Source organism: Semicossyphus pulcher, unplaced genomic scaffold, assembly GCF_022749685.1.
Source record: "Semicossyphus pulcher isolate SPU_LCO1_2020_fin unplaced genomic scaffold, fSemPul1.0.p SCAF_16, whole genome shotgun sequence".
Taxonomy (NCBI): domain Eukaryota; kingdom Metazoa; phylum Chordata; class Actinopteri; order Labriformes; family Labridae; genus Semicossyphus; species Semicossyphus pulcher.
In genome coordinates this window covers 8,172,114-8,187,438 of record NW_027211670.1, presented here as the reverse complement: position 1 = coordinate 8,187,438, position 15,325 = coordinate 8,172,114, and the positions used below count along the sequence as shown (strand labels likewise).

General features: G+C 41.5%; 1 protein-coding gene across 1 annotated transcript in view; it reads right to left on the bottom strand.

The window, feature by feature from the left end:
* The window catches only part of snx29 (sorting nexin 29), a 194,254-nt gene that overhangs the window by 36,721 nt on the left and 142,208 nt on the right, over window positions 1–15,325 (bottom strand). The window contains exon 19 of the mRNA XM_069665100.1: window positions 5,388–5,528. Within this exon, the coding sequence (XP_069521201.1) occupies window positions 5,388–5,528 (141 nt within the window). The remainder of the gene's footprint in view (window positions 1–5,387; window positions 5,529–15,325) is intronic.

Below are 15,325 nucleotides of genomic sequence, written 5' to 3'. Positions count from 1 at the left end.
ATGGTGGCCTTTTATGGTCTGTTAAAGTTCCTTATAGGCAAACGTAGTATTCAAACCCACTGCTTATTTCTGCCACCTGTGCACACTATTTCATAGCAGGAACATTATCTCCATACAGGCCTCGTTAAAAATTCAGAATGTCTGTTAAAATATTCTTCTTTCTACAGCAGCACTGCTCTCCACTTCACCTGAAGAAGAAGGCCTTTGCTGCTGCCAACACTCCGAAGTACTCACATAGAGCCACAAACAAACACCGACTGGATTGAAATAACAGGGAAACTCGGCGCAGCAGGCCTGCTGATTACTAAAGAAAACCACACACACAATAAGCACACAGGAATATACATAATAAACACTCCATGCTGCTGAGACTCGCTTTTGAGGTATAAAACAAGACACACACACACCTTTCCAGAGAGAACAGCAATGTTTACACACAAACACACACACCTCTGCACACACAGCCAATACAGCTCCTTCCTCTCTCACATACACACAGTATAACTGCACTTTTTGTGTTTTAAATGTAAACACACACGCATTAAACATGCACACACATACTTCTCCAATCTGCTGCTTATCAAATCTTTAAGCTACAAAGCCCTCCACCTGCTCCCTCATTTCATTTCAGTCTGGCCCAAAAGGCCCAGAGTTCTGTTTTTTGTCGGCAAGTTTCTTCAAAACTTCTGTTGCTGGAGAAGCTGGTGACTGAAATATGAGGAAATTACTGAATTTAATTAATTTTACAGCTTGAAGGACTTCATATTATCCACTAGCTTTAGGCGTATGAAAGATTCTCCAACTGAATATATAGTTTGTTGAAATTGGCAAAGCTGTGGCACGCATGGGTGCTGTTTAATTAATTTGAGGAATGTTGATCATGTCATGGTTAGAACAGCATCACCTTCAGGAGAGTCCTCTCTCAGACCTCTGACTGGAAAAAGCTCACACATTTTTGCACGGTCTTAAAAATAAATCAGCAAGAAGACAGCAGCCAAAAACACCGAGCTGCTCACCTCATCAAAACAGTGCCAGTTATTGCACATACATTGCACGTACATTTAATTTGATTCTAAGCTCATGATACATTTGCTAATGAGGAATAAACCTCAGCAGATACTCGAATATGTTCCAAATTTTCAATCAAATAACCTCTTGTAGCTAAAAGAAGGTTAACACTTTTAAAAAGTGCAGAATAACTGATGGATGACAACCCATTAAATGAGTGAGATAAAAGTGCAAATATTTGCCTGAGGACACTGTAGCAGTGCGGAGCGACTAATTAAACATGAAGAAGCAAACTCACTACATGCAGATGACAGCGAGAGAGGAATTATTTGTAAAGTACATTTAATCTAGAAGGGGAATATTCAGAGAGAGAGTTGAACAATACAGATCTAATAAAGGCAACAGAGAAAATCACAAGTTGTGCTAACAGTATGTAGCTTTCATAACACAACTATACTAATGATATAATTATCATGTACACTGATCAGCCATAACATTAAGACCACTGACAGGGCGGGTGATTAACATTGATTATCTCGTTAAAGAGGCACCTGTCAGTGGGCGGGATGTGTCAGGCAGCAACATTTTGTCTTCAAACTATGACAAGGGCCAAATTGTGATGGATAGACGACTGGGTCAGACCATCTCCAAAACTGCAGCTCTTGTGGGGTGTTCCCGGTCTGCAGTGGTCAGGACCTACCAAAAGTGGTCCAAGGAAGGAAAACTGGTGAACTGTTGACAACGCTCATTGATGCGTGTAGGAAGGCTTGTGTGGCCTGATCCAACAGCAGAGCTACTGTAGCTCAAATTGCTGACAAAGTTAACGTTGGTTCTAATAGAAAGGTGTCAGAACACACAGAGCATCACAGTTTGTTGTGTATGAGGCTGCGTAGCCGCAGATCAGTCAGGGTGCCCATGCTGACCCCTGTCCACCACTGAAAGTGCCTAGTGAGTGTCAGAACTGGACCACAGAGCAATGGAAGAAGGTGGCCTGGTCTGATGAATCATGTTTTCTTTTACATAATGTGGATGGCCGGGTGCGTGTGCGTCGCTTACCTGGGAAAGACATGGCACCAGGATGCACTATGGGAAGAAGGCAAGCCAGCGGGGGCAGTGTGATGCTTTGGGCAATGTTCTGCTGGGAAACCTTGGGTCCTGCTATTCATGTGGAAGTTACTCTGACACGTACCACCTACCTAAACATCATTGCAGACCATATACACCCCTTCATGGAAACAGTATTCCCTAATGGCAGTGGCCTCTTTCAGCAGGATAATGAGCCCTGCCAAACTTCAAACATGCTTCAGGAATGGTTTGAGGAACAACGAGGTGTTGACTTGGCCTCCAAATTCCCCTGATCTCAATCCAATCAAGCATCCGCAGTGCTGACGTCTTGGTGCCAGATACCTCAGCACACCTTCAGAGGTCTAGTGGAGTCCATCCCTCGATGGGTCAGGGCTGTTTTAGTGGCGAAAGGGGGACCTACACAATATTAGGCGGGTGGTCATTATGTTATGGCTGATCGGTGTATCTTCAAGGTCAAAGATTTTTAGCTTTGTCCCATTACATGTGAGCGGCAATTTGATGATGTCGTGTTGCTTTTTCATCAAAAGAAACAAATGTCATGCTTTCCTTGCAGGTCTCTAAATGTATTGGGGACATTGTGAGCAAATGCCTTTTAGCTGTGCTCAAAACATTTCTGTGAAATGGGCCTCTGCTTGGTTCAAGAGGAAACAAGGAAGTAAATAGATTCTCTGTTTTATCTACATACTGTTTGGTTTGCATATCAAACCAACAAATAGACCAACAAAGTTGGTGTCGAGTTACTGTATTATACTCGTTAGACTTTACACAAAGTTTAAGTTTTCAGTGTGCTGGCCTTTCCAGCAGAGTTGTCCCTGCTTTTCAAAGTGTAACACAGTGAGTGCTATCCCTGCAGCGATAGCTGACTTCCTGAAAACCAATAATTCACACAAACCTGCAGAGTAATGGGCTTTCAGAGACACAATGACACAGTCTGTCCAGGCCCTTTCATAGACACTTGCACTTTCACATGATCCAATACGGTCATGCAGACCCACACTCAGTCACACAAACACACACACACTCGTCTCAAATTTGCAGGCCCTGCAAGTCAGCGTTCAGTCCAGCTCCCAGCCGTGAAAACACAATGTCTTTGAAGGTGGGGAGTCGGACCTTTGCTTTTGGCTGTGGCAGCATCAAATCCTACCAGACGGAGAATCGGGGTCAGAACCAAATTATCTCCCAAAGGATGGAGGGAGACAGAAGAGAACAGGATGATAAAGAGAGAAAGAGATGGAAGTTCTAGCTAACACAGGACCTGGAGCAGCCATTGTGCCCTGTCGATGAAGAGTTTAGGTGTGTGTGACAGTAAAAAGATGGTGAAAGAGCAGGAATGATGAAGTGCTGGCAGTGAACTGGTGGTAGTTAACCTCACATGCTTAATTCGCTCAACATGGTTTACTATTTTATGGGCTAATATAAATTTTAAATGCCTTGATATAAACTTTTATGACTGGTGAAATATGTGTGGGGTAGGTATCTTTTATGGATGGTATAAAAGGGTTCAATGGACCATTCTCTACACCTCTCCCCACACAGAGCGTGGCAACCATAACTATCCACAGCACATCTGTGAGGCTGATGACAATGTGAGCTGTAGCACGATCTATATTTTAAGAGTTTAGAGATTGGTGTCTTTTTTTTTTAAGTCAAGAAAAGCAAGCAAAAGTGTAAAGAATGCATTTAACATCTGCTATAGATGTTAAGTAATACGCTAACTAGCTTAATACTCTCAGTTAGCTAAGCCAGTGTAACTTCATAAGCCAAAAAGCATTTTATGAGCTAACTACTTTATTTTCTGGGGATTAAGTTTGTGTCACAAAACTCGCTGTTTACGATAGCGCAAGCACTGTGTGGTCTTTCACTGTGGCGTGAAAGCTGTTTTTGGGTGCTACTTTATCCAATTTTATGCTAACATTAGCAGCTCTCTCCAGCTCTGTTACATTTGGGAAAGTCTAACTTACATCAAAATATGTTTCCAAAGATAGTTTTATGTATGAGTCTGCATATGTTCTCTTGCAAAGATATATTTAAAACAAACAATAAACATTTCAAATCTTTCTTGCTCGTCAAGCATTTAAGCTAATAGCCGATAAGTGTTTTGTTTGAACGAATGGCCTGCTCTTTAAATTTTCCTTATAACAACCACTGACTATCTATCTCTATTCTACAATACAAGAGCAGGGCTGTTTCCTTATTCCCATGACTTCTACATGGATCATCAACTGGTATGATTGTTGACTGTTTGCCAGGGACATGTAGCTTTAGCTTCAGACTATTAGCACAATAGGTCACATCAGACAATAGGTTAGCCATGAGTTCATAATTAAGATCCTTTACTAGATTCTACTTTTAAATGAGTCACCTGTAAACATTAGAAGTCATCTATAAATAAAGTATTTACTAATAAATATAGAAAACATTCTAGCTAGCTCATTTCACTAGCTAGCTAACGCTAATGTAACCGCTCAGCAACACTACTGTTCAGCCGACAGAGTTCACAGACAACAGATAATGTGGATATGTTTTAATGTATCTAGCTCTTAAATAAAGGACCTTTTGTTTGTTATTATGAAGAATTTAAAGGTAGCCTAGACCCTTCCCTCTGCATCTATTCTGTCTTGCTTTGCATGGGATGTTTTCCCTGTTGTGGTTCCCTGAGCCAATCACAGTGTATGGCTGAGTGTGGGAGTGGTTCAAATTAGCACCCGAGTCCCATTCAGACCGGCGAACATGGCGAAAGAGAGACGCAGAGTTGGCCTTCTTTCTGTTGGACAGATAGGTGCCTCAAACCGGGTAGGACACAAGGATGCTGTCGGTGTTAACTCGGCGGGGTGGGCGTGTTCTCACACAAGAGAGTGAGAGTGAGCTTTTGGTGACGAGGAGCCCAGGAGGAGGGGCCCAGTTTGAATGTGTTGTTGACAAAATGCAAGGAGAAATCCTACATATTAAACCTTTAAAGAGGTGAATCCAGGGTGCTGGTTTAGCTCAGATGGTAGAGCAGGCGCCCCATGTACAGAGGCTACAGTCCTCGAGGCGCTGATCGTTCGTGATTTGGTGCATTTGGTGCATGTCATCCCCCTCTTTCTACTCCCCACATTTCTTGTCCCTCTTTAGCAGTCCTATATTATAAAGGCTGTACGTCCGTAGCAATATCAGGGGTGTGGGTGTTGCAATCGGTTAGTTTAAACTGGTTAGGGTTATGAGTATGCATATTTTGAGCATGATCAACAGGTGAAAAATTCATATTTATGTGAGCAGAAGTCAAATAAAAGGCCAACAATCGCTTAGCTTACCTTGTTCCCTATGGCTTTCTTGGGTGGGAAGTTGAAGGTGTCCACCTGTGGAAAGTGGGTTCTCAGGTGGTTGTGGAGCTCCCTGAACTCGGTGTAACGCCTGTACACATTCCACTCATTGTCCAGGATACGGATGTACACCTGAGGAGAGGTAAGACACATCATCATGATTACAAACATCAGCAGCAATAGCAACAGTAGTTATGAGTGAGAAAAACAAGCATACATAAACTTTCTTTATGAGAGGCTGACACAATCAGAACTCACACAAAGAGAAACTAATCAATTGGACACTGCTGTGAGAAAACATTGGTCTCTTTGAGCTCTAACAGTCCCTTACAGTAAATAAAATAAGATGGGTGAAAGAAAGACTTCCTATTATCCTTGCAAATGTGTATTTTCACTTACATACTGCAACACATAAGAGGGGAAAAGTCTGTCTATAGGCGTGACTGTGCTGGCACCATTTCCATGGACCATTACCTGCTTTATTCAGACTCACGAAAGATAGAGGGAGCAGAGAGAGGAGGAAAGATGAGCCTATTACAAGAAAGAGAGGGGGAATAAGAGCAGGAGATGGGTTCCATTTTCACAGTAGAAACCAGGGAACAAAAAGAACAGAAAAAAGACAGAAGAGAGAGTGGAGCTGCTTTCGAGAATTCAATTTAGCAATACCGAACAACAAGAAAAAACAGCCTTGCTTCAGGTATGTGAAAACAGAAATTGATCTAAAAAAAATCGACCAATGTACCTCGGCAAGGCTCCCCCCCCTGCCGGGCAAGGCGAGGCATAAAGTAAACAAAAGGCAGGAACGTCAAAACTGAGCCGTAATGTTGAACTTCGTGTCCCCTTCCAGACACACAGTCCTGAAAGTGTTCATGGCCATTACTCACAAGAAGTTTCACACAAAAAGTCAAGATGCAAGAAAGTATTGAATGGACCGAAGTGCTTCATCGTGGCACGCCAAAACAGCCGCTGCAACAGGAAGGATGAATCTTGAGGCACTAGTACTCCAACAGAAGAGCTTGTCAATCTTCAAACACCGACTGAATCCCCAACATCATTCAGGTTTCAAAACTTGTGGAAGCAGACAATTTTCAATTTTCAAAACCCACAATTTTACATTTACACCCAATTCAAGCAACTACTGGGGAGAAGTGTGGAGCTGAGAAAAAACTCTCTATTTTTTCTGCTACTTTTAGGTAGAAACAAACAAGTGCAACAATAAAAATGTCTTCCTGGAGACATTGAAATGTGTGCAGTAATTCTCATATTTAAACAATTAAATTTATAAACATTTTAAGCCATCCCTTATCTATACCGCTTATCTTATTTAGGGGGGGCTGCTGGAGCCTACCCCAGCTGTCATTGGGCGAGAGGCGGAGTACACCCTGGACTGATCACCAGTCAATCACAGGGCTGGCACATAGAGACAGACAACCGTTAACACTTACATTCACACCTACGGGCAATTAAGAGCCATCAATGAACCTAACGAGCATGTCTTTGGAGTGTGGGAGGAAGCCGGAGTACCTGGAGGGAACCCACGCATGCACCGGGAGAACATGTAAACTCCACACGGAAAGGCCCACGTCTACTGACCTTTGACCTACTAGAAGTCAGGGCCCGGTTGTTCAAAGGTAGTCTGATGGGATTAAAGCTATGGGATAAGATCAAATGCTAAAGTGATAATCTTGAAGATTTTCATTTAAATAAATGTCTGTTAAGTCACTAGTCTGTTAAGCCCAGTTAGTGACGCGTTTTCCATCACCCAGCAGTAGCTGGTCTGCCAGAGAGGGTAGGCGGAGCTAAGCGGCTGCTTTTCCGCTCTCTGCAAGTGTTGCGAGTAAACAGTAATCTACTATGGCTGAACAGACAAAGAAAAGATCAATGACTACAGATACAACTTCAAAAATAAGTGAAAATCCAAAGAAAAAGAAACAAATTTGACGCTCAGATGAAGCAAACAGTCTACAAAGGAAAAGCGACCGTGAAGTTTTTGCTCCTGCAAAAACTGAAATCTTCGAGAAAACATCTTTAAAAAATGTGTTGTTCAAATGAAAAAAAAAAAGAATAACGTAATCGGTTAAGATCAGGAAATCAAACAATACAATATTTTTGCAATGATGTTGATATCAAGACATTAATATTTACATTTTGCACTTGAATCACTGTATCGTACAGTGTCGTGGATTAAGTAGCCTTTAGGGTTGGATTAAGGGTAAGGATTTTGTACCCATAAAATAAGTCACCAAATAGCTGTTTAATATCAAAAATTAAATATTTAATTTGAAGCAGCGGAGAGGAATTTTTATTTTGTGTGGATTTTGGCACCCCTAGGGTGCTTTCACACCTTAAGTCTGTTTGTTTGGTCCGAATCAAAGACTGAATTGTTACAATGTTGCATTTTTCCTAAAGTTTGGTTTGTGTTCACACGGCAGCTTTTACCAGCGGACCAAACGATTTGATGCAGGAGGAAACTGCTCTCTGATTGGTCAGAATTTCCACGTGGGAAAACTCCCTGAAGTAAAGAGCACACTCCTCAATCACACTCAGCACGATCAGGGACTAAAGTTTTTATTTACTTGTTTTTACTTTTAACCGACATTGTTCCACATCTCGATCAGTTCCATCTCCTTTAGTTTTTCACTAAACAATTTGAACACTGCCGTATAACTTTGTGAAATTGTTTGGTCAGCTCACATTTCTATTTCTATTACTTTCAGAGTAAAGTCCGAAAGTCCGGACCAAACCTGTCAGGTGTGAAAGCACCTTTAGAGCACTGGTACAACTCTTTTCTCCATGCTCTATGGGACTGCCATTCTCAAAGGAGGTCCTAAAAAGCACCACCCGGCTTGAACAGCCTCTTCCAGAATCCCCTCAATTATGTTTGTAAGGTGACAAATCTCTTGTGCCACCAGGCATAACAAAGGTAGAGTCTGGACTGATAGAGACAGCTGTGTTGTAGCAGCTCGGCTTATTTTGCGCGATTGGAAGAGCCTAGAGTGGCTTAAACTCATGACAGAGACTGCTGCCTTTGAAGAGCCAATAAAATTGCCAAAATGGAAGGCCTTTATGATCTATATTAGAGATGTAACACATTAAAGAGGGGTACAGAGTACTGGCAGGAAGGATTGGTATATGTATACTATAACTGCAAGTACATGTCTGTGCATGTCTATCTTCTTTTTCATTTCTTTATTATTTTATCCTACTTATTTATTTTAGGGGGAGGGTCCCACTCTTCTTTTCTTTACTGTGGATTGTGAATCCTTCTATATCACCTCTGTATCATTTGTATCTCTGTCTTTGTAGGTAGTCAATATGATTCTTAAGCCCAGTGTTCTTTGAAAAACCGGGATAAAAGTAAGACGGATTAGCTGATCCTGGATAGAAAAAAATGTATTTCAAGTGGATTTCAAAAGGCCTAATCCGGATGGTTCTTATCCAGATGAACCTTTTGAACAGGCAAACCCAGAGGATCACTTTAGTCCTTAGGAACTTTCCTCTGGGGACCATGAAGTGGTGGATCAAGCAACAGACCAACAACCATAGAGAGGTAAAACAAATTCCACATATAATGTTATTAGTTAGATTAAAGCAGTTTAAAGGGTGTGAATCTCTTGACATAAATGCACTTTAGTACCACTTAAAAAGATATAGTGTCATTTAGTGACAACCGACTCTCAGAGCTACAGCCACTGACTCATACTGCATTTATGTCTCTGTCAATCTCATAGATATTTTGTCAAAGATCCGAGCAGGTGATGATTATTTTTTATTTACTTTGAGGTGACTGCTATTTTACTTCTCTTGATCTCTTGTCAGCATGTGAGCGACTGCTCAGCTGAGGCTACACGGCAAACATGAAAAATGTGACATTCTGGGCAGCCGTTAAGAGGAGATGACAGCTGACGCTTTGTTAGAAGTCCTAAATGTCTGCTTGTTAATATTTCAGCATCGCTGACAGACACGTCTAGACATCTCTGAGGCTGTAATGGCAATCGGAGAATGACACTTCACAGTGTAGTCCAATAAGTGCCTGTAACAGCATTTAAATGGAAATATATATTTAGCCTATTGGAGATGAGATTTTTTTTTCTCATCCTGTCTACTTCTTTGTGTGTTTATTAGGGCTGTCAATCGATTAAAGTATTTAATCGTGATTAATCGCATAGTTGTCCGTAGTTAAATCGTGATGAATCGCAAATTAATCGCACATTTCTTACCTGTTGTAAATGTACCTTAAAGAGATATTTTTTTAAAGTTTTTAATCCTCTTATCAACATGGGAATGGACAAATATGCTTCCTTTATGCAAATGTCTGTTTATTATTACTGCAACATTCCAAAGCAAAGACAAATACTGTCCAGAATATTCTGCAGAAAAACCTCAAAGGAACTGCATGCTCAGAAAATATGCTGAAAGCATAACATGGCAATCATCGCATATATCAGTGATTTCTGTGAGAAGCACATCACATGTAGACTTACTCAGTCTGGATTACCCTCTCTCTAGATGCTTATTTCTTACATCCACAGTTTAATTGTTCTCTCTTCTTCACCTTAATTCAAGTTTTAATTCACACACCACTTTAATCTGGTCACTTTGCTTTGCTTCAGTCCCCCAACACTCCTGCACCTCTGCTCTCTGCACAGCTTCTGGCCCCGCCCCCTCTTCTTGTCTCTGTCTGCTGTGTTGACTGTCTTCATCAGCAGTCTGTTTAATTAAGTCACAAAAGTTAAATATTTTCTCTCGCAATTCAGTTCTCACAGCATGTGAGCCGCATGTGCATGAGGGACGTTATTAATGACGTAGCGATCGAAACGATCGATCGTTACCGAATGGCATCTGCACCTTTTATAAGCTTTATAAGCAGCGACAATCAATGCATTTACAATAGGGACATACGGAGATACACAGTAGGAGTGTTTACATTGCGTTACAGAACTGCATATGATTGTGCGGTCAGAGAGCGTCCTGATGTCCTGTGACTCCTGTCACTGTGTCAGTGCTCTTCCTCAACAAACAGAGCGGGCTCATTTTTAACCATTGCTTTTTTCTTCACATATTCATAACTCAATTTAAACATTTGCTTGGTTAAAGAAGCTGCCTAACGCTCCAGAAATTGCCTGAAAATCAGGGTACTTCAAAATTTTCTACAGTATCAAATGATCAGGTGGTAGTTGTCTGTACATCCCCTGGTGCTCTACAATGAAGGAATTTAAACATGTCGGAAATCTTATTTGGAATACTGTTATATTGTTGGACCTTTAAAAATTGGGAGCAGCTGTCTTGTCTCGTCGTGGCCCGAAGAGTGAGAGTTTCAAAGAGCTTGATAAGCTGTCACCTGTTGTATGTGGAGCAGCTGCACGAAAGGAAAGACCTGGCTCCGGTAAATGACAGGACGGGTTGACAAGATGGGAGCAGAAGAGGACGCTAATGGACCGGAGATCTGTCATCTCAGCACTTTCTGTCTGAACTACAGAAGCACGTCTTAGTTTGACTAACCTCTCTTTTGCATGTAAGGACACGGACTGACTTTGTGCGTGTGTGTAACGTCTCCTGTTGTACCTTACTAACCTGGGCCGTATTGGTTACTCTCTTTAGGATGAATTAAAGACTTTAGAAGAATGTTTCTGTATAATGATGTTCAAGTTCGACAATATGAAGCAAAAGCTGTTCGTAAAGTGCCTACGTGTACCATGATGCATTGCGTGCAAGTAGCCTTAATCTTGATCCTCTAGTTTCGACTTTTTACTCTGGCTTCAAAACGGCAGATTCACCGAGTTAGCCGCAACACTTTAAAATGAATCCTCACTCATTACAGCCTCTGCACTCACATTTTCTTACTCACATTGTGTCATATGTAGTTTATAATACAAGCTAAGGCAGAGACAAGAACTCCGAGCTGAAAACATCTGTAATTTATCTGGGCCACCAACCACGTCAAACGACAGTGACGCTACTGGAAGGAAAACTGATTTCTCAGCTGCACCCTAGAAACAAAGAGACGCACCTGAACGCCTCATATATTCTATACACTTATAACAATCAATCAGTTCAATTAAATAATACATTATTATTTATACAGCACCTAATCACTACGCCTCGCGTTTTTCAGGAAACGCTCTGAGCACCCCGAGTTGAAAAACTTCAACTCAAAGCAGAAAAGCGCCCGACGTCATGGGCATTTTTTCCCATTGTCCAATTGGATGAACGTAGAGGCGGGCCTTCTGTCAGTTTACGATATAACGGTTAGGTTAATGACAGCTAATGGTTGCCTTAATAGTAGAGAAAAAAGGCACAGGGAGCTGCTCTTTTTTTAACTGTAGGCTTCAACAAAAAAGGCAGTGCGGTGCGCTCTGTCTGACCGGGCCCTTATACAACCTTCATACTCGAAAACTTATGTGTACAAAAACAAATCCCCAACACATCCTCATCTGCATTCTTGCCTCAATCACTCCGTCATTGTTAAAACAGACTGTGTCAAAGCGCTGGCGAGCTATTACTGCAGCATTAAACTGAGGGCTTAACACGCCATGAAGTATTCCTTACACTATATTAACTGAGGGGAGCACGGCCTGTTCAGTAGCTCTTCAGTATTCCATATGTTCTGCTGCAATACCCTGCTGGACTTACAGCCCTGACAAGCATGACAAATAACTCGATTTGGTTCCATTCCAGACAAATTAATGCATTTTTATCTGATGTCACCCTCTGCACAGACGTGAGTAACATTGTGTGCTCGTAACGTCTCTATCTCAAGCGAAAGATGAGCAAAATATCCTCATTATAATTCTACATAATGCATAATGAACACACTGAATAGCCGGCTTCAAAAGCCCAACATGCCCTTATGCACTTCAAATTATATTCCCACATGTTGTCTCTCGGGTCTGAATACACATCAGAGCTGCATTAGCAAAGATGCGATGATAGCTGCAGCTCCGCGGCGTCTATAGTCTCTCAGATATCTGATATCTCCACACATATGGCAGTCTCGGCTCGGCGAGCTTAATCCACTTTTCCAGCGTCTCATTGGCATACTTATTTATGGCAACACATTAGCCTCTGCTCACAGCCACCAGCTCCCTAATCACACAGACTCTCTCTTTATCTCAGACCGAAATCTTGGCGACATCCGAACTGCGGCATCCTTGAATATTTGCTTTGATATCTTCAATAAAAGGCGTCTTCAAACAGGGACGGGAGCTCTAATCACGCTTCAGAGGGGCCTCGTGGAACAGGGTGAAGGCCTTTGTTGAAGCTCCGCTGTGATGGACGGGCTGCTATTGTCGGTGTTTAAATGGTTTATGAGAATATCTGAGGAAGCATAATAACACGTTTGATGAAAATATAACCTCGGTGACACAAAATAAGACGTAAAATCCACCTTTAGTTCCTGGAGTTTCAGCAATTTAGAATGCAGAGAAAGGCTTTTTTAGCAGTGGAGTGCTGTAATTCACGTCTCTATTATACTGACTCTTCAGGTGCATTCAGCTTCAGGCCATATTGTAGCGAAGTGAAAGGTCGACAGTGTTCTGCTCCTTCTACAGTTACATTATTGTGTTTGGGCCCACTGAGACTCGTGTAGGTGCGGGAAGTCGTCTCTGCCTCATGAACTATGGATTTCTCCCGCTACGATATAAACAATGTAGAAGAAGAAGAAAGAAAAGCGTGTTGTCCTGAGTTTAAGGAGCAGTGTATACGAAATGGTTTATTGATGATATTTTGGGTCACAATTATTGAAATCGACTCATTTTTGAGCAGTTATTAACAGAAGGAAGGAAAAAAAGTCCCAGAAATAAAGGGTACATTGCAGTGTGTCATTAGTTTCTAGTTTAGTTCTGGTTTTGTCTTGTATTTCGGTGTTATTATTTCTTGTTTAACCTTGTCACTTTGTCTATTGTCATGACTTCTCATCGTTTAGTTTTGTATTTAGTTTATTCTGTGTTCTTGTCAGTAGTTAGTCTTGTTAAATTAAGTAGTCACTTATGTCTCTTTGGTTAGATAATTTCCTGTCTTACTTTGTCACCTTGTCTCTCGTGTTGGTCCACTCCCTGCCTTTGTGTTTCCCACTTGCTTGATCATGTGCCCTGCCCTAATTGTTTTCACCTGTGTCTGATTAGCCTCACCTCCTAACTTTGTGCTCCCCTGTCTCTGTGCTGGTTCATTGTCTTTGTCGTGTAACCTGTGGACTTTCGTCATCCTTGTGGATTTTCCCTGTTCCCTCGTGGCTCCCCGTTGTTGCTCCTGTGTGTTTCCGGTTTTTCCTTTGGATTATTCTTTTGCCTTGACTGTGAGACTTTTTTGTTCTACCATTCGGTTTTCTGTTTTGTCTTTTGTTGGATTCTAGATTTGTTTTTGCACTTTTGCCTTTTGTTAATTAAATCATATATCTAAGTCTGAAACTGGGTTCTGTACTGTTTCATTTTTACCCAAACTGTAACACAGTGACTCATCATGTGCAGTCATGCAAACTTGGGCTGGAAAAAAACGGACATTGCGATATATTCTATTTCTGTGATTTACTGTGTAGTGGGATATAAAACAAGGCAGGAAATCCCAGATACATGCAGTGTGTTATTCATGTACTAATCTCTATTTACAGATTCTACATAGAAATGTGGATTTCCGGGACGTCAATTGTTCTGGTTTCCGTTTGCACTACGCTTGTAGTCCGAGTAATACTGACAGATCACGTATCAGCAGGCTGCGTAATGCCCCATAAAGACATCCCGGCTCCCATCAGCAGCTATCTGACAATGATTTAGCTGCATGCTAACATCTGCATGCTAACCGCTAACAATCCGTTCTAAATTAACTTCAGATAAATTCCCCTGACGCAGTGTCAGAAAAGCCAATCGGCGGTCAGATTTCCCGACTTCCTTGAATGCATCAGAAATGATCGATCCAACATCCGTTCAACAAACGAGCATTTTAAAAGTTTTCTTCTCCTCTCAAGGACAGACCTGACAACGCTTGAATTTTAACTTCTTACAATTCTGCATCCTGATGCTGAAAATTCGGCAAAGGTAAGACCCATTTATTAAAGTCAATCACAAGACAAAAGGTGGAAAGCACGTGGAAAAGGAAAAGTCGTTAATCGCTAACCGCCGGCTACACGCCCCGGCACGTTCATCGGTGTCCCCAGAGGCTATATCGTCGTCAGACCATAGCCGATGGGACCCGAGATTGGTATACATGTAACATTAATAATTTTTTACCATTTCAGTACTTTAAAAGTTTATCCACATCTAACAAATAAACCCCCCTGATAGCAGGTGAAGAAAAATTTGGGAGAATCACCACCTTTATTAATAAACTTTACAAACCGTTCAAGCAACAGACAGATCTGTCTTTATGTCGGCTGGATGTTAATATGAATATGTGACGTGTGTTAAGCTGTTCTTACGGTCGACCAGCACCATGAAAGTAACTTTAAAAACCTAAAGCTCACCGCTAGCACTGCCTGTGAATTAATAAATCCCAGTGAAGGTGAAGGTGGTGAAGCCACTAAAAGGATACACTTTGCAGCACATCCGCTCAACAACTGGCCCACATATAGTTAAAAAAGGACCCTGGGGATGCAGCCGTGAACTGAGTATAACAGGGAAATGTAACTAACCAATATATATTTAATCAGATATTGTTTAAGTTTCTGTTGCGAATAAATAAAAGATTGACTTTAGTCCGTCTCTGACTAATGGCATGACATATTCAAAATCTCCATAGTTATGTTATACTTCAGAGTCTGTCTGACTGAATTTCAGCTAATTAGCGTTAATCTGCTGTCTCCGGCAAAGTTTCCTCTCCATGTTGTGATGTTTAATAAAGCCGGGCATTAGCTTTATCAAGAGTTAGCGTTTAAATAGCTTCACCAGTGGCGTTAGCTTATTAACAGCTTTACCACGGCCTACTGTCCTCTGCTGCTT